At 39.8% G+C, this 21,373-nt stretch overlaps 1 protein-coding gene across 1 annotated transcript in view; it reads left to right on the forward strand.

The window, feature by feature from the left end:
• Window positions 1-6,813: 6,813 nt before the first annotated feature.
• The window catches only part of agk (acylglycerol kinase), a 33,073-nt gene continuing 18,513 nt past the window's right edge, over window positions 6,814-21,373 (forward strand). Inside the window, exons 1-5 of the mRNA XM_052029756.1 lie at window positions 6,814-7,007; window positions 13,277-13,316; window positions 16,473-16,552; window positions 17,671-17,746; window positions 19,726-19,816. Coding sequence (XP_051885716.1) covers window positions 6,907-7,007; window positions 13,277-13,316; window positions 16,473-16,552; window positions 17,671-17,746; window positions 19,726-19,816 — 388 coding nt within the window. The 5' untranslated portion in view covers window positions 6,814-6,906. The remainder of the gene's footprint in view (window positions 7,008-13,276; window positions 13,317-16,472; window positions 16,553-17,670; window positions 17,747-19,725; window positions 19,817-21,373) is intronic.

Genomic DNA, 21,373 nt, shown 5'->3' on the forward strand with positions numbered 1-21,373 from the left:
CTGTGATGTGCCTTGACTCACCACCTCTCCATCACCCTGTCCCCCGTAATATGGAAGAAAACTCATTATTCCTATGTAGATACATTAAGAGATGGGCATTTTCTGCAGAGATGAGGCAGTTTATTGTTTCCCATTGCCTCCATTAGACCAGAGATTAGGAAATCATTGCAAATACTTTCCATTCAATTGGCTTTTCAAATTAAAACATTATGCCAGGGATTCAGACCATTATGGAAACTGAGTTGTCATTTGAAATCTTGGTGCTGCGATATCTACTTATTTTGATAATATCTTTGCAGACTTTATTGCTTATAATATTAGCGTCCAGAGCAACCTTAATGTATGGGACAGTCCTGTTTTATTTTGGTTGTGTCATTTTGTAATTCTGATGTTATTTACTGATATTTGAGAGTACTTTCATGTATTCTTTTGTGGCTTACGTTAGTGCCAGGTGGCATTTTCAGTTGATCCTGGTTGTTTGTAAACATCAATAATTTAACTACTACAATTTTGTAAAATTGACACCTAGTTAATTCATTAGAAAATTAGCACCACTTAACTTTGCTCTAAGTATCTGAGAGGTATTTTTATCCTTACCAGTAAAAGTTCTTTGCTACACTTTAAAAACCTGTTACATTTGTTTTAATGGGGAGAGAGTGACGAGTGCAGGAGGAAGGATGTATATTGTCAGTACTTTTCTGGCTGATGCCAATAGAGGTTTCTCAGTGGCTGTGCTATTTACCTGATTGATGTGTCCTGTTCAAAAATGTAAGACAAGTCCTATCTGACTATTCTTTCCCACCAGCCATATCAAAATCTTCAGCAAAATATTGGAAGGTAAATTATTCAAAAGGCATTTGACAGTATGCCACATGAGAGGCTGGTGCACAAGATTTCATGGTGTTGGAGGAAGTCAGCATGGATTGAAAATTGATTATCGCATAGAAAACAGAGATTTGGAATAAATGCGTCTTTTTCGGGAAGGATATAAGTAGTGGACTACCCTTGGCCCTCAGTTATTTACAATTTATATTAATGACCTGGAGAAAGGGGTAGAATGTAAAGTGTCCAAGTTTGCCAATTACACAAAAATTGGTGGATGAGGATATTGTGACTTTTGGCAAAATGGAGCTGGAATGCTGCTGAGGCGAATTGTAATACATCAAAAAGTGTCCTGGCATAGAATCTCAAGCCTTCAATATAATTGGCACCACCTGGTGTTTTGAAATATTAAGTCTTCATATACAAGGATGGCAGAAGAATTATTGGAACGGGGGGGGGGGGCGGGTGGTGGGGAGGGTGTTGGCAGAGAAATGCCAATGCCATCAAAGATTCAATAAAATTTTGCAGCTCTTATTCAGGCTTTAAAATTCCACATCTCAAAGAAAGCTGCCACTGTACCTCATGCAGAGTAATTCCTTTTAATGAGACTTGAGTAATCTTAGCTAAGGCACTTTATAAAGTAATAATCAAACAAAAGAACGCTTGTTCATTGGAAATAAAGGAAGTCGATCCTGTTACAGTTTCAGAGGCGGAGAAAGAGCTTTAGATTTGGTCCAGAGTTACTAAGCAATAGGGTTTGACTAGAAAGCATTCTAACTATTCAAAGTTTCTGCAAAGCAGCCTATAAGCACTTGGGGACTAAATTCAAATCCCCTTGCCAAAAAACAGGTGTGGGAATTGTAATGCAGGATTAACTCTCACCACTTGCTTCTAATGTAGGTATGTTGTTACTCAGCTCCAGTGCAGCCTCTGATCAATATCATGAGTAGCTACCACATGTTATTAGCTAACCTATACTACTTGAACCCAACCTGGACCTCTGAAAGGGGGGAAAGAAAAATCCATTATGGCTGTAAATGTAAAAGATTCCGTACAGACCTCATTAACAAAGTTCAGATGTCTCACACATTGCTGCTGACAAAGTTTCAGAATTGCTGAATAGTCAAATGGAACTTGTATCGATGGGGAAACGGTGATCATAAGATTTGGAGTAGCAGTGGAAAATGATGTAGATTGTTTCAAGGTAAAATAGTCAATTGGAGAAGGGCCAATTTCAATGGGATGAGAACAGATTTGGCCTGGGTAAATAGGAATCTAAGTATGGCAGGCAGAACTGTACAACAGGGGGCCTTTAAATTGGAGAGGTTTCAGCTACCGTCCAGCTATGTTTGCATGATGGAGAATGGTGGGGAAATTACTTCCAATCCTCCATGCATGACCAATGAGCTAGAGAGTAAAATAGAGAAGAAAAATGTGTATAACACAAGTAAAAACAAAAGTTCAAAGGGGAAGTTAAAAAAAAGGAAATAAGAGGCAAAGAGAGTATGGAAAAACAGGAATCCAAAAATGTTCCATAGACATGTGATTCAGAATAGGGTTGTGAGAGGAGACGTGGAGACAATCTGAGACCCAAAAGGAAATCTACTCATAGAAGCCTTGGCTGAGATACTAAATGAGTACTTTATGCATGTCTTTGCCAAGAAAGTTGTTGCTGGAGTTCAGCGAAGTAATAAGACTAACTGCACTTAAAGTGGATAAATCCAGATGGGATGCTTCCTAGGTTGCTGATGATGTAAGGGAGAAAATGGCAGAGGCCTTGGCCACAATCTTCCAAACATCTATATATTCAGGGGTGGTCTCTGAGAACTGGAAAATAGTAAATGTTCCACCTTTGTTCAAAAAAACACGTACAAATAAACCCAGTAACTACACGACAATCTGTTTAACATCAGTGATGGAAAGTTCACTTCATTAATTTGTTAACTTTTGATATTCCAATCATTTCCTTTTTCATTTCACTGCATTTTTATAAGCCTGTGAGGGTAGAAATGAAGAAACTGGAAACCACCACTGGACTTTTGTTCCCTCATTGTTAGTGTGTGTGTGTGCATATGTCCTTTGGCCAGCTGGCAATGGTTAGAATTGATTTGGCGGCATCAGTGGTGGTAACCCAATAAGAAGGAATTTAGTGATTATATTAGTCTAATGTATTATACTCATTTGCTATGGCAAACCTAACATTTCAATTGATCTTTATAACAGTCTTGTGATTGTAAGATCTTCAAATCAGTTGGTATAGAGGCAATGATGTAGGAAGTAGGGTGCAGTCTAGATAGGATCAGGATACTTTGTGCAAATCTCACCATGATTGACTTTGGTCAACAAAACCAGCATGGAGGAAATTCTTATCCAAAACACTAGTAAAAACTGAAATATTCAGTGAGCAAGAGTGGAATAGTAAAGGTGTACACAATCAATTCTAGAGTAAATAATGGAAGGCTCCTCCAGCTAATGGTCTTGATTTGAGGCTGTGTTGTCAGCAGAGGGAAGTATTGTTCTTTGTTATTTAAATTCTTAATCACTGCTATCCTATGAAAGTACATCTTTCTGGAATTGTATACTGGGCTTTGGTGAGATTTCATTTGTTGTACTGTGTGCAGTTTTGGTCTGTATCTAAAGAAGAATGTACTATCCTTGGAGTCAGCACAGAGAAGAATTAGAGAACTGACACTTGGAATGATGGGTTGTTCTTTGAAGAGAAGTTAAGGAAGATGGGCCTCCTCTCACTGGTTTAGAAGACAGAAGTAATCTTATGGAGGTATTACAAGATCCTGAGAAGAATTGACAGGACAGATGTCGAGAAGCTGCTTCCTCCAGCTCCAGAACTAGAAGACATAACGCCAGGTCTTCTAGAGATCTGAGACCTAAGATTTAGAACTGAAATGAAGCAAACTTCCTTTACACAGCAACGTTGTAACTCTTCAGAATTCTCTGCCTCAGAGGGCTGTAGATGTTTTGTTCTTTTGCCTAATGTAGCAGCGTGAGCCCTCGTTGCTAGAGAAGCAAAGAGTTGCTTGAAGCTTGACTCAGAGAAACAATCCAGGCCAGTTCATCCTACGTTATATTTAGAGCTCCTCACCATTGGAACAGAATATTTATAGAAATCAAACCCTCGGAATCAGAGGCCCATGTCACCACTTTGCCTTCACTCCCAGTGCTGCATCCACACCACTATCTTCACCTTAGACAATGGTCTCTCAGATATCAGTGTGACCAGTGCCTCCATACCAGCATTTAAACTCAGCTTTGATGAGCATAAGATACAGCTTTTTTTTTCCCCTGATGGAGCACAGTATTTCAGTGGGTGCATTTCAGATGCAGAGAAAGAAACTGCAGGTCTGGAACAGAAGACCATTCTGATGACCTTGTCTCCGGAAATAATAGATTCCTTGGAGGTATTGTTGGCAAGTAGTTGCAAATGGAAAAGGTAAGCATTTCCCATTATACCTCAGTATGGTGTTATTTCTAAATGACAAATGACAGAATTTATTATATGTCTCATTGGCTACCACTTTTCTGTTGAATTTGATCCTGTACATCCACTGAGCTTGTTGACTTCAAGACTCCCTTAATGTAGTGGAAGCGTAATGGAATAGAATGGACATTTAATGCAAGGAGCAATTTGCTATGAAAGGATTGAACCTGTCTGTAGAATCATATCTATCAAAACAGGTGTGGTGATTCCAGGCTGATCTGGCCTGATTTGTTTAAGAAGTTGTGGAGGAGTCCATTGAGGAATTAAATAATCATAGGGCTGGTAATCCTTCATTCCTTTCGTGGGATTTATCATTTGGTGCCTGGTGGAATGATTTTCTGTCTACGAACAGAGGCCATACACTGCTCAAGATGAGCCTTGTGTGTATTAAGGGCACTTCTGTAATTTTAAGCATGTCTTTCAGTAGCCTGCGCATGTGTGGTGTGCTGGCAGGAGTAGAAGAATGAAATGAGACTTTCAGCCATTGCCAGAAGCTCTTCTCAGATGTGCAGCGTTAGTGGGAAATTGTTCCAGCACAATCAGATGGGCTAGAAACAATTATATGCAGCACATCATGAGAAGTGTGTTCCATTAGGCCATGCTGATAAAAATGGCAGTTGGCTCAGGAGGGGATGTCGGCACAATGTAGGGTTGGTAACAATGCTGCTCCCCTTCATTCTTCCGTCTGTCGTTCCTGCTGCTTTACCTCTTTCCGAAGGTCCTCAGGTGGGAGGTATTGTTGTCCATATAGTTAGCAGCAGGCAAGAAGGAGACCCGATCTGGTAAATACTGGTAAACCCTGAAATGATACAGACAGTGAAAACTCATTTTAAGGAGGAGAGTGGTAGTCTTCTCAGTGCTTTGTACTGAGTGACTTAGTAGGGCTCAGTTGTTGTGGCTGGAAAACACTCAGGAGTCAAAATCCAGATGAGGAAGAGATATCCCTCATCCCCCAATATCTATTCAGTGGACCAGTATGGGACGGTTATGACAGAACTGGAATGAAAGATTCACATGAGCGCCCAGGATACTTGGCGTTGACCATTAGGAAATTGCTCTGACAATCAACCATGACCTGATCATCGAGGGAGTGGAACTCTGGGTTCTGAACAGGAACCTGCAGTTTCACGTGAGTGTACTCTTACATATCTTGAACCTTAAGGAAGCCAAATTGCTCTCTGTCATTTTGAATAGGTTTCTCCTGCCCCAGAACTGGATGTAATGTCACAGGAAATTGAAGCCCTTCCTCCAGCCACATATTAATCTGTCATATTTCCTATTTCTGGTAAATGATACTAAGAATGATTCAGTGATTACTGTTTTTGATGCCTTGCTTTCTAAATTTCTCCCTAGATCCTTAAATATTGACCAGGATCTCACCCCTCTTCCATTCCATGTTATAAAATCCATTATGGATCACAAGTTGTAACTCTTTTCCAGAACACTCAAAACATTCTGCATCCTCTCACTGATATTCCTTACTCAGGGTCCAGGGACCAGGAAGGCGGCACTCCATTTGCCATATACAAATAGGAACAGTATTGTCTATCTGTCCTCTATCAGATCCTAAATGTACTCCTCTACTTCATTGTATATTCCAGGGTATTCCTGTATACTACAATGGCAGGCTTGTGGCTGCGTCCTTCAAGGTATCATCATTCTCACTAATACAAGTCAAGTTTGAAAATGGCATCCCAACAGATGATTTGTGCATTACCTGCCTCATCCTGCCATTTTCAGGGAGGCACCCAAAAGAGTTCTGACCACTTACTGGAGACAAGCCACATACATATGCTCTACATTGAATTGGGCTGTCCCAAAAGCTCAGAAATGCTCCACATGAGTTTGAACAACTGGAGATATTTATGAATAAAAACAGAACATGGCGGGAATATTCAGCAGGTTACGCAGCATCTGGTGAAAGGAGAATTAATATTTCAAACATTCTTCATAAGGACTTGGAGAGAAAAATTAGCTTTAATTTGCAGAAAGGGGAGCCCATCTAATTTTCCTATATCGGGTTTATAAAATACGTTGCTGCCTATGCGGGAAGGTAATATTTTGTTCAGTCTTAATAATGGTTATTATTTCTAACGCCTCCGACACAAAGCAAAAGAAAGTATACTTTTTGGTGTTGCACATGTTGTGTTGTAATGAATATGCACATATTGGTAAAGTCTATAAAAATTATGCTACTAAAGTGTGAGGATAATTGTGGGATTATTCATGTTTAAGTAAACTTTTTATTTCTAGACAAAATGTACTGAGAATATTTTTGTGTGTGTATATATATCTATATATATAATCTTATAAATTATCAGAGTTCAAAGTATTTTATAAATATTATGAACTGTAATAAATATCACTAATGTGCCATGAACGTATTCAAAGAGTACGCTGAGATTTGGTGTCTTTGCGAGGATTCAAAGTGCTTCCTCTGCCTTCCTTTGGTTGGTGGAACGTGTTGTGGAGACGGTGGGTTGTCGCCGGACAACTTTACAGGCGGGACCAGTATCCACGTGAGCCGGCGGAAGGTTGGTGGTGGGACTCGGAGGGTGGCCTGAGGTCCTGGTCCTGGTCCCCGAGTCATGGCAAAGCTGCTGAAGACGCTCCGTAATCATTGGAAGAAAACGGCGCTGGCGGTTTGCGCACTCGGCTGGGGAGTGACCTGGCTGCACGGCCGACACCGGTATTGACTGCAATAAGTGATCCAAAAACTGGGTTTAGTTTGTGTATGATCCAGGGAACAGCCAGTAAATGTCACATTCAGTGTTAATACTCCAGTTTTAGGATTGCATCCTCCTCAGTCACTCACACTACCGATCACGTTCCATTCTAATATTTAGATGCAGCAGCAATGGTAGTAACGTCAGTTGGGATTCGGTCAGCATTGCTCGTTTGCATACAGGTGATGGTGTAAAGTTTTGGGCTACGGTCATGGATATTGCATTTTGACCGGGATCCAGGAAGGTTGGTAGGCTGCCTTTCCTTTTGCATTGGATGAAAATATGCCCAGTACTGCAACTAAGCTTAGGGTTGTAAATTCGGAGCAGGTATTTGGCTATCTAATAGTGAGGTTCAACGTGAAGAGGATGGAACTCCAATCCCTTGTGGCAATAAATGGTCAGGTGTAGATTATTTAGCCCTTCAAACCTACTCCATGGTTTTTTTTTATCTTAGTGGATAAGAATGTCAACTCTACTTGCCTGTTTCTAATTAAATATATCTTTCCCTGGCTAACCTTAGTCTTATTTGACTTGTGAATTCATGCATTTTGGGGAAAAAGAATCCCTATTCCGCTACCCTTTTGTGGCCATCACTGACAAGGCCAGTGCTTATTGTCCATTCCTAAGGTCCTTTTAAACAGAGAGTAGTTACAAGTCAACCAGATTGGAGTGATGAATAGGGAACATTGGGCCAGGACAGCAGATTTTCCCCCCTAATTGTGAGTAATGAGCCAGATGTGTTGGTGTAAAAGAGCTTCTTTATTTCATTATTGAAAATCCAAGTATAAGTTTAAATTTGTGTTGCCTTCAAAACTCCACTCACTGACCTGAGGAAGTAGCCACTTTGCATTTATTCTATTGAATATTTTTATTATCTTAAATGCATGTTAAATTGTCCCTCTAGTTTTATGTAAGCTGTTCTCTTAATTTAACACTTTGAAGCCTTGTGTTCTAGTGAATTAACATTGAACTTGCTCTTGGGAAAACAAGACCCTTCCTGGGATTTGTTCCCCAAAATGGAATGCAGTACATCACAAGGAGTCTGACTGAGGGTTCTGTGGAACTGAAGTGTAACTTCCTCCAATCCCATTGAGTTAAACAGCAACCTTTTATTAGTTTTTTTTTAATGCTGTTTGAACTAGTGCATTGACTTTTAGCATTTTGCAAACATCTACAGCAAAATTCTTTATAAAAGCAAAATACTACAGATGCTTAAAATATGAAATGAAAATAGAAATTCCCTTGGTTAGAGGTTTCTGTTCCTTGGATATTTTTAAAATAGTCCAGGCCCAAGTATTTTTTAAAAATCTGCTGTATCAATGTTACCTGACACCTTTAAAGATTTTTGCATATTTGGCATCAAGATCTTTTAGCACAATTCTGAAAAGCATCATGAGCAATATATAGACTAATATCTTTCTCTTTTAGTCACCCCAAAATGTACCACTTCACGTTTAATCATTTTAAAATCCATCTGCATTGCTTCTAATCATTTTGCTATCTGGTTCATGGCACTCTGAAGTGCATGGTATTCTCATCACTAGCTACCATGTTGCCAAGTTTCCCATTTGCTATCCTTAAAATGCTGTTCCCTACATACAAATGCAGTCCTTTACCCTTCAGTTGGCTTTGAGGTTTTAACAAGGTTCCTGACATTCTGACTTTTCTTTCTTGAACCTGAGATCCATGGAGACTTGATAGAATAGATTCAAAATTGGCATGGCTGTAAGAAGACACAGGGTAGTGGTGGAGGGATGTTACTCTGACTGGAGGTCTGTGACCAGTGGTGTTCTGCAAGGATCAGTGCTGGGACCTCTGTTGTTTGTGATAATAAATAAATAATTTGGACAGAAATGAAGGTGGGCTGATTAGTAAGTTGGCAGACAACAAAACATTGGCACAGTTGAAGGTATTGAAGAAGGTTGTCAAAGAATTCAGCAGGATATAGACCAGTTGGAAATGGGGGCAGCGAAATGGTAGATGGAGCTTAATCCAGTCAAGTGTGAGGTTTTGCACTTTGGGACGTCTAATGCAAGAGGAAAGATTACAGTAAATGGCAGGACCCCTTGGAGCATTGATGCTCAGAGTGATCTTGGGGTGCAAGTCCTTTGCTCTCTAAGTGGCAACACAACTAGATGGGGTAGTAAAGAAAGCATATGGCATACTTGCTTTCATTGGTCAGGGTGTTGAGTATAAAAGTAAGGAAGTCACGTGCAGTTGTATAAAACTTTGGTTAGGCCACACTTGGGCTACTGTATGCAGTTCTGGTCGCTGCATTACCGAAAGGATGTGTGGAAGCTTTGGAGAGGGTGTAGAGGAGGTTCACCAGGATGCTGCCTGGATTAAAGAGTATTAGCTATAAAGAGACAAACATGGGTTGTTTTCTCTGGAGCGTTGGAGGCTGAGGGGCAACTTAATAGAACATAGGACACTACATCACAGTACAGGCCCTTTGGCCCACAATGTTGTGCCGACATTTTATCCTGCTCTAAGATCTATCTAACCCTTCCCTCCCACGTAGCTCCCTATTTTTCTGTCATTCATGTGTCTATCTAAGAGTCTCTTAAATGTCCCTAATGTACCTGCCCCCACAACTGGAGATACATGCATTATCAGCCTGTCGTATGCCATCCTCACAAACGTCAAGGTCTCTATCTCTGCTGAATACCGAAGCAAAATATTCATTAAGGACCTCCCCTACCTCTTATGACTCCAGGCACATATTTCCTCTTTTATCCCTGATCGGTCCTACCCTCACTCTAGTAGTCCTCTTATTCTTCACATACGTGTAGAACGCCTTGGGGTTTTCCTTGGTCCTACTTGCCAAGGACTTCTGATGCCCCCTTCTAGCTTTCCTAAGTCCATTCTTAAGCTCCCTCCTGGCTACCTTGTAACTCTCCAGAGCCCTGTCTGATCCATGCTTTCTAAACCTCAGGTAAGCTTCTTTCTTCCTCTTGACAAGATATTCTACATCTCGTGTCAACCACGGTTCCTTCACCTTACATTCCTTACCCTGCCTCAATAGGACAAACTTATCCAGAGCCTGCATGCAAGTATTCCTTAAACAATCTCCACAATTCTGCTGTGCACTTCCCCAAGAACATCTGTTCCCAATTTACGTTCCCAAGTTCCTGCCTAATAGCATCATAATTCCTCCTCCGCCAGTCAAATACTTTCCCATTTTGTCTGCTCCTATCCCTCTCCAAGGCTATGGTAAAGGTCAAGGAGTTATGGTCACTACCTCCAAAATGCTCTCCCACCGAGAGATCTGAAACCTGATCAGGCTCATTGCCTAGTACCAGGTCCAGTATGGCCTCTCCTCTAGTCATCCTGTCCACATATTATGTCAGAAATCCTTCCTGTATACACCGACCAAACTCCGTTCCACCTATCCCCTTTACACTAAGGAGGTGCCAATCAATATCAGGGAAGTTGAAATCACCCATGACAACAACCCTGTTATTTTTGTACCTCTCCAAAATCTGCCTCCCAATCTGCTCCTCAGCATCTCTGCTGCTATTGGGGGGTCTGTAGAATACTCCCAATAGAGTGATCGCTCCCTTTCTGTTTCTGACTTCCACCCACACTGACTCAGTGGACGATTCCTCCAGGACATCCTCCCTTTCTACAGCTGTGACACTGTCCCTGATCAGCAAAGCCACTCCCCCACCTCTTTTACCTCCGCCCCTGTCCCTTTTGAAACATCTAAACCCCGGAATATGCAGCAGCCATTCCTGCCTTTGCAACAGCCAAGTCTCTGTAATGACCACCATGTCATAGTTCCATGTACTTACCCACGCTCTAAGTTCATCTGCCTTGTTCCTGATACTTCTCGCATTAAAGTGACACACTTCAGCCCATCCAACTGACTGCAATTTTGCCCTTTCAACTGCCTATCCTTCCTCACAGTCTTTCTACACTCTGCATCTACTTGTACAGTAAATGAACCAAGCTCTGACCCATCACTCTGGTTCCCATCCCCCTGCCAAACTAGTTTAAACTCTCCCCAACATTTCTAGCAAACCTGCCCGCAAGAATATTGGTCCCTCTCCAGTTCAGGTGTAACCCGTCCCTTTTGTACAGGTCATACCTTCCCCAGAAGAGATCCCAATGATCAATAATTCTGAAACCCTGCCTGCTGCACCAATTTCTCAGTCACACATTCATCTGCCAAATCATTCTATTCTTACCCTCACTGGCATGTGGCACAGGCAGCAATCCAGAGATTACTACCCTTGCTTTTCAGCTTCCTACCTAACTCCCTATATTCCCTCTTCAGGACCTCATCTCTTTTCCTACCTATGTCATTGGTACCAATATGTACCATGACCTCTGGCTGTTCACCTTCCCCCTTCAGAATGCTGTGGACCGGATCCGAGACGTCTCCGACCCTGGCACCAGGGAGGCAACATACCATCTGGGAGTCTCTTTCACGTCCACAGAATCTCCTGTCTGCCCCCTTACTATGGAATCCCCTATCACTGCCGTTCTCATCTTCTCCCCCCTTCCCTTCTGCACCACATGACCAGGCTCAGTGCCAGAGACCTGGTCACTGAGGCTTTCCTCTGGTAGGCCGTCCACCACCCCCCCCCCCCCCCCGCCAACAGTATCCAAAGCAGTATACCTGTTATTGAGGGTAACAGCCACAGGGCTACTCTGCACTACCTGCCTATTCTCCGTCCTTCTCCTGACAGTTACCCAGATACCTGCCTCCTGCAGCTTCGGAGTGACTGCCTCCCTGTAGCTCTTGTCTATGTGCTCCTTGGTATCCCGTAGGAGCCGAAGGTCATCCAGCTGCATCTCCAGTTCCCTACCACGGTCTGTAAGGAGCTACAGCTGGATGCACCTCGTGCAGATGTAGTTATCAGGGAGACTGAAAATTATGAGAGGTTTAGACAGGGTAGATGGTCAGAATCTTTTTCCCAGGGTGGAAATGTCAAATAATTTAAAGTGAGGGGGAAAGTTTAAAGGAGATGTGTGACAGTTTTTTTTAAACAAATGATAGGTATCTGGAATGTGCTGCCAGGGGAGGTGGTGGAAGCAGATACAATAGCAATATATAAGGGGCACTTAGACAGGCACATGAACAGGCAGGGAATGGAGGGAGTTAGACCATGTACAGTCAGATGGCATTAGTTTGGATTGGCATCGTGGTTGGCACAGACATCGGGCTGAAGGGCCTGTTCCTGTGCTGCACTGTTCTATGAGATTGATTGTGTCAAACTTCCCACGCTGACCTGCATAAGTAATAAATTTATTTGTTTATTAAATCTCTCTGTCCTTCTGTCACCACTTCATTTGGTTTTGAGGCTACATAAGGCTGTTTGCAGCCTTCCTGTCATATTTGACCTGAGATGAGCTTTGGACGTAGACCCATAAAATCTGCCTATTTCCATTCTTGGTAATGTTACCTAGTTGCTCAATCTCAGCTTATTTGCCACTGTAGCTCTCAACCATGCTTCTGATAACCCTAGACGTGTCTATTCCAGTGTACCCCTCTGCATCCATGAGGTGATCTGCTGTCTGTGTCCAAGTTTACAGGGAACCGACAGGTGGATAGGTGTGGAACATCAGCAGGAATAGGCCAGGCCCAAATCTTAAGATCATTTAAAGTAGTCTGAGGCCTTGTGATATCTTAAGCAAATTAAAAAAGAAGTTATTTCAAATAAATGTAAAATTCAAATAATTAAATGTTCTTGTGAGCTGATGCTTTGAGGATGGGCACTGCCACCTAGTGGTGGAGACTAAAAGGTAAACGTTCACCAGGGTTAACCACAGGTGTATTGTTGGTTTCTGGGATTGGTGATTTTGGACAACAGTACTGTTACATTGATTTATGGGGTCATAAATCAATACAGCAAGATATTAGTATTACTAGATAATGAAATGATATTAAGTTTCAGTATTAGGGTATTTATGATATTTGGTTATTGCGGGGTACTAAGGTTGTTTATTAGCTTTTTGAGTGTGAGGTGTTTTCTCAAGGGAGTGGGTGCAATTTGGCAGAAATTGACTAAGTTCATTCAAGGATATAATTACTACATTTGGAGGTTAAATTACAGGTAAAATGTTAAAACTGAGGAAATTAAGAGTAAAATATTAACTTGGAGCATTTTCACCTAAAGGTTTGTAGTCACTCTTTGAGACTTGGATTATTAATAATTTTTTTTAAGCAAGAATGTGTCTGAAGATTCTTACAGTGACCTAACAAGTCTTTTTATGTTTAATTCAGAGACAATCTCTTGCGTAGGGCAGCATGTCAAGAAGCGCAGGTATGGCAAACTCAAATTATCACATTTTCTTGCTGGCTTATTAGCCTCTGTCTAATCAAACCAAATCTCATTGCACTTATTGAGTAGATTTTCACCTCCAGCCATTACACTGGAAATCGTGTGGCTTCTATGAGCAGCCAATCAGCAAGGCCAGCTTTGCTCCTGCATGACATTGAAATCCGTCTCTTCAACTCTGTAGGTGGAATAGCAGAGGCATGGTGGTCAACCTAATCAAGTGTGTTCCCTAATCTGTAATTCTGCAAGAAATACATAGCAATTGTGTTGCTTGGTTATGTCTTTTGAAGGGGACAGTTTGTGGCTATTATTCATGTGCCTTAAGGTTATTGGTTGTACATCTGTATATACTTCAGAGTTACTTACATACTATTCAGTAGGGAGTTTGATTTTTAGTAAGGAAGGGCCCTGGATGATTTTAAATTGTGCTCTATGTCAGAAACAAAATAGTGATAGCATTTTAAAAATCACAATGTTGCAAATGGGAGAAATTTGAAACAAAAATTGAATATTGACATGTTTCTGATCATTTTCTGTAATTTCTTGTTTTTTTAAATTTAAATTCCATTTTCCCTTACCTCTACTGTAAATGCATTGATTTTTTTTACATTAATGCATTAATTTTATATTATGGTTGATGTACCATTTTTTGAGCTGAAAATAAGTTCCAACATCACTATAGATACAAGTACATATGTAAATTAATGTTGTATATTTAATTATTATGAGACAACTTTTTCTGTTCCTTCCACTGAACCCCAGATTGTACAAAACAAAACCACTCATAAGCCAATTGTCTTGCCCCCATCTTGGATGAAACACATTTAGAATATTTCAGTTTCTTGGATTGTAATTTTTTTAGTTATTATGCTTTGATCATGTTTAGATTTAGTATCATAAGGGCTCTTTTCTAAAACTTTAGGACAACGATAGACTTGGATTGTGCAGTAAGGAGTAGGCTTGCCGTTAATCCCTTTGGGTGTTGGAATCAGTTTGTGGCTTTTCAAAGCTTCCAGCAAACATACACGTGCAGTATGTTGGAATGACTGCATCTATGCAGGTCCAGCAGCAGATTGGCTCCAAGGGCCCATTCAAGGCATGATGGTAGCTTGTTTTATAGCAGCTCAACTGGTCAATCCATAGAAAACCGAGATGATCAGAGGTTAAGACTCTCTTCTTGTTCAAGCAAAAAGTAAGAAACATGCTGTCTGCCAACAGTCTGGCTGAGCTGGTAGCAAAATCCCACTTAAAGAGAAGACTTTTGAACAGTGCTGACCAATTGTATGAGAAGAGTATTTTGCATACCAATTTATGGCAGTATGGCATGCATAGTTTTCTATATTGTATGAAGAATGATGAATTGATAAAATTTACTTAATTATTGCTATGTTCATTTATGTTTATGTTTGGCCTTGCATCATTTTATCAGTCTGCATCTTGGATGACAGGAATAATGCAAGGGATAAGTTTGCATCGTCCGGTTTGTGTAATGTGGGAGTCTCCCGGCTTACAGCAGTATTGATAGACCCCTGCAATATCATTGTTATCCTGCAGTCAACCACATGGAGCTTGTTGTATTTTCATAAAAATCAGAAGTTCCATGTGATTATTCAACTACTCTGAGCCTTTTATGTGACATTTGGCTGAACTGAAACTTCCAGCAACCATCAGTCTGGTAGCTGGAAACCTAAAGCTCCAAAAGTTAAATAAACTCAACCATTTATTTGAGAACTATAAAATCTGAAAGTATTTTTCAAAGTATTGTCTTGTTCTTAGGAGTTGTCGTGACTCTTAACCCAACTTTGAGGTTTTCCTTCACTTCCTTGTAACATCTTATTGACATTTGCATAAACCTAAATGCCTCATTGTATGACTCAAGGGCTGGATATTTGAAAATAAGTGATATGCTGGTTTACAGCATTAGTGGTCAAACATGACAATAAATCAGTCTACCATGTGAAAGTGTCATTGAGCTATACAGCATGGGAACAGGCCCTCTGGCACAACTCGTGCTGACCAAGATGCCTAACTGAGCTAGTCCTATGTGCCTGCATTTGGCCCATATCCCTCTAAACCTTTCCTATCCATGTCCTTGACCAAATGTCTTTTAAATGTTGTAATTGTACCCACCTCTACCACTTCTTCTGGCAGCTCGTTCCGTATACCCACCACCCCATGTAGAAAAAGTTGCCCCATCAAATCCCTTGTAAATCTTTCTCCTCTCACTTTAAACCTCTGCCCTCTAATTTTAGACTCCCTTATCCTGGGGAAAAGACTGTGACAATTCACCTTATCTATGCCCCTCTACGAGGTCATCCCTCAGCCTCCTATGCTGCAGGGGAAAAAAGGTCCTAGCCTATCCAGCCTCTTCTTATAACACAAACCCTCAGTCCCAATAACATCCTTGTAAAACTTCTTTGCACCCTTTCCAGTTTAATGGCATTCTTCCTTTGTGTGTACTAAGTGTGGCCTTACCAAAGTCTTGTACAGCTGTAACACAACGTTCCAACTCTTGTGCTCATTATCCTGACCGATGAAGGCAAGTGTTCCAAACACTTTCTTCAACACCCTGTCTACCTCTGTCACCAGTTTAAGGGAACTATGTACCTGTACCTCTAGGTCTCTCTGTCCTACAATGCTGCCCAGGGCCCTACCATGTACTGTTCAGGTCCTGCACTGGTTTGTCTTGCCAAAATACAACCTCTCACATTTATCTGAATTAAACTCCAACTGCCGTTCCTTGGCCCACTGGCCTAGTTCATCAAGATCCCTTTGTAATCTTGGATAACCTTCTTCACTGTCCACTATACCACCAATTTTATTATTATAACCAAGAACATGAATTTTTACTTCATCTGTAGTATATAACTTCTGTTTCTTAATTCCACTTAGTTATATGGCTTGTCTTGAGTGAGACTGATATTTCAGTTCAATTTATTAGATTTTCAGCAAAGTGTTGTAATGCTACCCCAATCTCATTTTTGAAGGCTTCCACGGTCCATGGATTAGGACTGAATAGGATCCCACATTACTGTGGTGAAAAACTGTTGTCTAGTTTTCTGATTTGGTGAGATCTTTGTTTTGGTTCAGTTTTTCTCTAATTTCTCTCATTTAAAAAAAACTGCCTGTCTTTCTGTTCAGGAATTTGGAAACCAGCTACTGCCTATCACCGAAAAGGTGAAGAAAGCCACCGTCTTTCTCAATCCTGCTGCTTGCAAAGGGTAAGACATTTTTTTGAAGTCGGTCAATCCAGTTGTTTAATTTAATGGGTGGCAATAGTCCTTCTGCTTATTTAACAGAGATATGGAGTGCATCTTATTTATCCAGTATTTATTAGCAGTGTAGCACAAAGAACAATTTTTTATTGCTGTATTGCTATAATGTTAGTCTGGGCTGTTGTAACTGTGGAGTACTTTAGATCTTACATTTTTTCATACAAGTTCCTTTCACCAACTCCTATCTGAATAATTTGCCGTGCTTTTAAGCTAGAATGTTATAATTGTTTGACCTTTTCTAAAGTCAAATGTGACAGTAATAAAATGTAATCCCTATGCCGCCAAATATATTACATCACAGAGGCAGAGGTAGAAGCTTGGATGGACACTTGGCCTAATTATTAAAGTGTTCTTAGTCCTGAAGATGTAAATATTTTAAATCGGCATTTAGTTAGAAATAATGTATTACACTGCACCATGCAAGAGTTTCACAGCCTTGATGTCTTAAAGTACTTTGAGATAAAAACAAAATGCTGGAAAATGTTACAAATTGATGACCCTTCCATCAGAACTGACATTTAAATTCCAATTCTCTCCCCATAGGTTTGCCTGACCTGGTTAGTATTTCCAATGTTTTCTACTTTTATTCTAGATTTCCAGCATCTATGGTATTTTGCTTTCAAGGTTGTAATATAGTAAGAGTAACAGCCAAGATATTTTAATATCTGTATGAAGTGACAACCAAAACTACATTTTTGGTTTAAATCCACTAAAGGATAGATTGGGGAGAGAGAGAGACCAACAAACACTTTGAACAGGCAATCAGTAGCTGGTTATAACTTACTTTCATTAGTTATGAATCAGAATAACATTCTTGATCAAAACAAGTGCAACTACACTATTGAAATACCATTTGAAAGCAGACTTGAGAAACTCCTGTTGATTCTTGAAACTCCTTCATCTATTTTGTTTTAGAAAGGTTTCTGTGTATCATTGGTAATAAAGCCGTATGGTTGTACTGAATATCATGTAAGCAATTTTTTGTAGAAAATCTTAATAATTAATCACACAGGAAGAACAATCAGATTGTGGCTCTGATCACTAATGTTTGTCTTATTCCTCAGAAAGGCAAGAAATCTCTTCGAAAAGAATGCAGCGCCAATTTTGCACCTTTCTGGGCTTGATGTAACAGTGGTTAAGGTACGGATTCAGTCAAGAGATTGGCTTGAAAGTTTTACTGGCAGTGAAGGAAACTCAGAATGAACTGATAACCAGCTGTGATCTGTTCAGTGCGATGCATTATAAATTTTATAGTATAGCATGTATATCTGATTCTCTGTCGTAATCATATCAATCAGAATTTCCTAACATTATATAATCAAATAAATGAAGTAATTACATTAATTTCAAATGATTTGATTAATCTCAAAAATAGCTGGTTGTAATATTATTATCTTCAAATGCTATGGAACATTTTACTCCTAAGAGAGATGGCAATTTGAACAGATGCTTTGGAAACCTAACTGGCAGTGGTTAGATTAGGATTGAAGGAATACATGAATTTTAAACTAGCCGTGTTGGTGGCTGTTAAAGGTGAGTAAGTGTACAATCCTGTGCATTATAAAGGAGTTGCTTCTGATTGGTCTAGTGGATTGGTGATTGTGCCCATATGTTCCTTTTCTGAAACACTGGTGATTTCTGGTGATTTTAGGTTGGCAAGAACAGAAACTGCTAGAAAAAAACAGCAATTGTGGAAGGGGGGGGGGCAGAGTAAAGGGGCCTGGATTTCCTGAGCGAGACCTTCCATGAGTTCCTCATTCCCCTGCATTGCCCGTCTCCCAATCTAGAAGTCCAGTCTTGCTGAAGAGATGGTGCTAGAGTCAAGCAGCAAGGCTCTGGGTGTAGCATGACCAAGCAACCAGATAATGGTGTGGACCAGACAAGTCTCACTCACAGAGCTCTTCTAGGCACCTTTTAAAAGATTGGCAAACCTTGTCTCCAGATTTACTGTTGAGGATTTTTTTTTGGTGCTTCTGAATGTTTCTGATAATCTTAGGGCTAAATACTTGTAAGGATTTTTTTTTAAAAAAGGAAGCAATTAATCCTGCTACATTATTAGCATTTATAAGCCCTCTATTACCATGTAGAGGGAAAGAAAATGTTTTTTTTTGATTAGTGCACTATCATTTATGAGGGAGATGTTAGGAGTGTGATGGAGTACCATTCTCCACTTGTCTGGATGAATGCAGTATTAGCAACACCTAAGAATGGTCATAGTAGTATAGAGGGTGAAATTGGCAAATATGTATAGAATACAAAAAGGAGCTCCACTGTTGCATGCTCCCTCTGTATTTCTAGGGAAATTGTCTGATTAGAGCTATTCCTATGAAATAATCTCCAGAGAAGAATTTGACACTGAGATAAATTTACTAAGCAATGCTAAAACTTAACTTCAGATTTAATTGTATACCTGATTTCTTCTCCCAACACTATCCTGAGTGTTTTATTTTGAGATAACATGGCTAACAGCAAGATAAGAGGATTCAACACCTGCTAGCATACTTGCTGGAGGGTAACAACATCTTCAAAAGAGTTGAGAAATACAAATTACCTTCATTCATATTAGGAAATCGCTGAACTGGTAACATAATTGGAGTTCATACAATAGGAATTTTATAGTGGGTGGCCAACAAACTTCTAGTTTTGCAATATCTAATTACCAATGAAAAAAGGCTAGCTTTTTAATAATATGAGAACTCAGAACTGCCACTGTTGAATTACATGATTAAACAAGAGTTTTTTGAACTGTTTAAAAATTGTAGTCCCCTAACACCTGGTTGTAAAGTTCACGTTTCCATATTCTGCATTCTGTCTGCTTTTTCCTTAGTTTTCACTGTCTCATACAGTGTGCTTCCTCTACCTGTGATTACCTCTTTTGTCAGATTTCGTAGTTTTAATTAGTACAAGTTTGTAACATTGAGAACTATTAGTGTGTCTGGATTTTTGTCCTCTTGTTGTTTGATCATGTTGGATGTTTTGGCTTAATAACATTTTAGGATTTTGGTTTACTATTATGAAATGAGCAGCATGTTTGGGTTTGTTAAATGTATGGCTTTTTTAAAAAAATGTGTGTTATTGCTGAGCTACACCATGCAATCTTGTCTCTGTTCCAATTGCAGACTGATTATGAGGGCCAAGCAAAAAAGATGCTGGAGCTGATGGAAGACACTGATATGATTGTTGTTGCTGGAGGTGATGGCACCTTACAAGATGGTACAGACAAAGTATGACATGTCAGTGGTATCCACAGAGCCATTCAAATTCCAATTAACAATAAAACTAAACCTACTCTGTACTGCACATGGATAGCAAAAAGGGAAGTTGCAAAATTGTCTGGAAATAATCTCATCTCAAGTTCCAATTAATAGGAATGCAGCACTTGGCTAAATGTGTGTTGTGAAAGAGTGTGGTGGGATGCTAATTTGATTCTGTAATTTTGTCAGAACATAAGCTGCCACACTGCAAAGTAGAGGTCAAAAAGAACCTTAGTGGAGTCATTCTTAACTCATCAATAGCAGGTTAGCAATGTCAATAGCTGCCCTCCAAATAGAGGGATTGTGAGTGCAGAGATGTGTTAGAAAGAGTATTGTCTTTTGCAGTTGAACAGTATTTGCACTGAATGTCTAATCATAATTTTTGCATTGATCATCTGTATTCCTAGAAAAATCCTAGTGCAGGAGTTCATTTGTTTCTCCTTAGTGATCTAACCAGGAAGCTGGAACTATCCAGCCTGGTAAGTACTTCCATCTCCATGAAATTTTATTACCACTTCTGAATACCTGTTTAAACAGGGATACCTCCTTGTCTTCCAATGTAGATTGTTCGAAGTTGCAATTCAAGCAATAATGATCAATTCAATTACAGATTGCAGGGAAGAATACATCAAGAGGTTGTACTGTAGTTTTGTGAATGTTTTGTTCAAGATTGCAATAGATAGAAGTATTCGATAAACTATTGTAAACTAAAGGATTTGGTGGGAGTGCCATGAAAATGCCTTGCTTTACAAAAGTTGAGTATTCTAATTGATTTATTCTCTGATCATTTCCTTATCAGGTGACCGTGTAACTTAGAGAGGAAAAATGTGAGAGGAACTAGTATTGATGTTTTATTAAAAGATACAATTTTTGCTTTATTCCAAACCTAGACATGGTTCAGCTTAAATAGCACAAATACTAATTGTGCTTTTTCAAAATTCTTAATGATTAGAAATAAAAAAAAATGTTACTGCTGATAGACCTTTGCTTTGGGCAATAAATTGACCCTTGTCCCAAAACTCCTTGTGTAATTTACCTTTTATTCCTCCATTGTCCCACGAAGTATCTGTACTTGGGTCGATAAGACTTGAACATTTTGACGAATTGTGATGGATTTGGGTCGTTGACCACCAAATGCAGAGGGCCAGTTGAGCTGATCCTCGCACCTGGAAGTTGTCGGAGTATAACAAGGAAGTATACTGCTGAACCCCATCACCCAAAATGCTTCACCAACAGGAAGATAAGAATAAGGGTGTGTCAAATTCTGGCTAACTTTAATAGATTTTGAATATCTATGATATTTAAAACTTATTAAAATTGTTTTAAATAAATGATATTTAACTAAATCGGGAACACATTAAAATACCAAGAAATAATTAAACACAACAAAAAATAAAATCATTGAAAAATAAATCTTGCCTTTTTCCTCCCAATCTGCAGACCAGAAATCCCCATTAAAATGGGGACTCTGTATACTACAACAGGTGTCACCAGTGTAGCATCAGAGAGATGG

This window comes from Pristis pectinata, chromosome 15 (assembly GCF_009764475.1).
Source record: "Pristis pectinata isolate sPriPec2 chromosome 15, sPriPec2.1.pri, whole genome shotgun sequence".
Taxonomy (NCBI): domain Eukaryota; kingdom Metazoa; phylum Chordata; class Chondrichthyes; order Rhinopristiformes; family Pristidae; genus Pristis; species Pristis pectinata.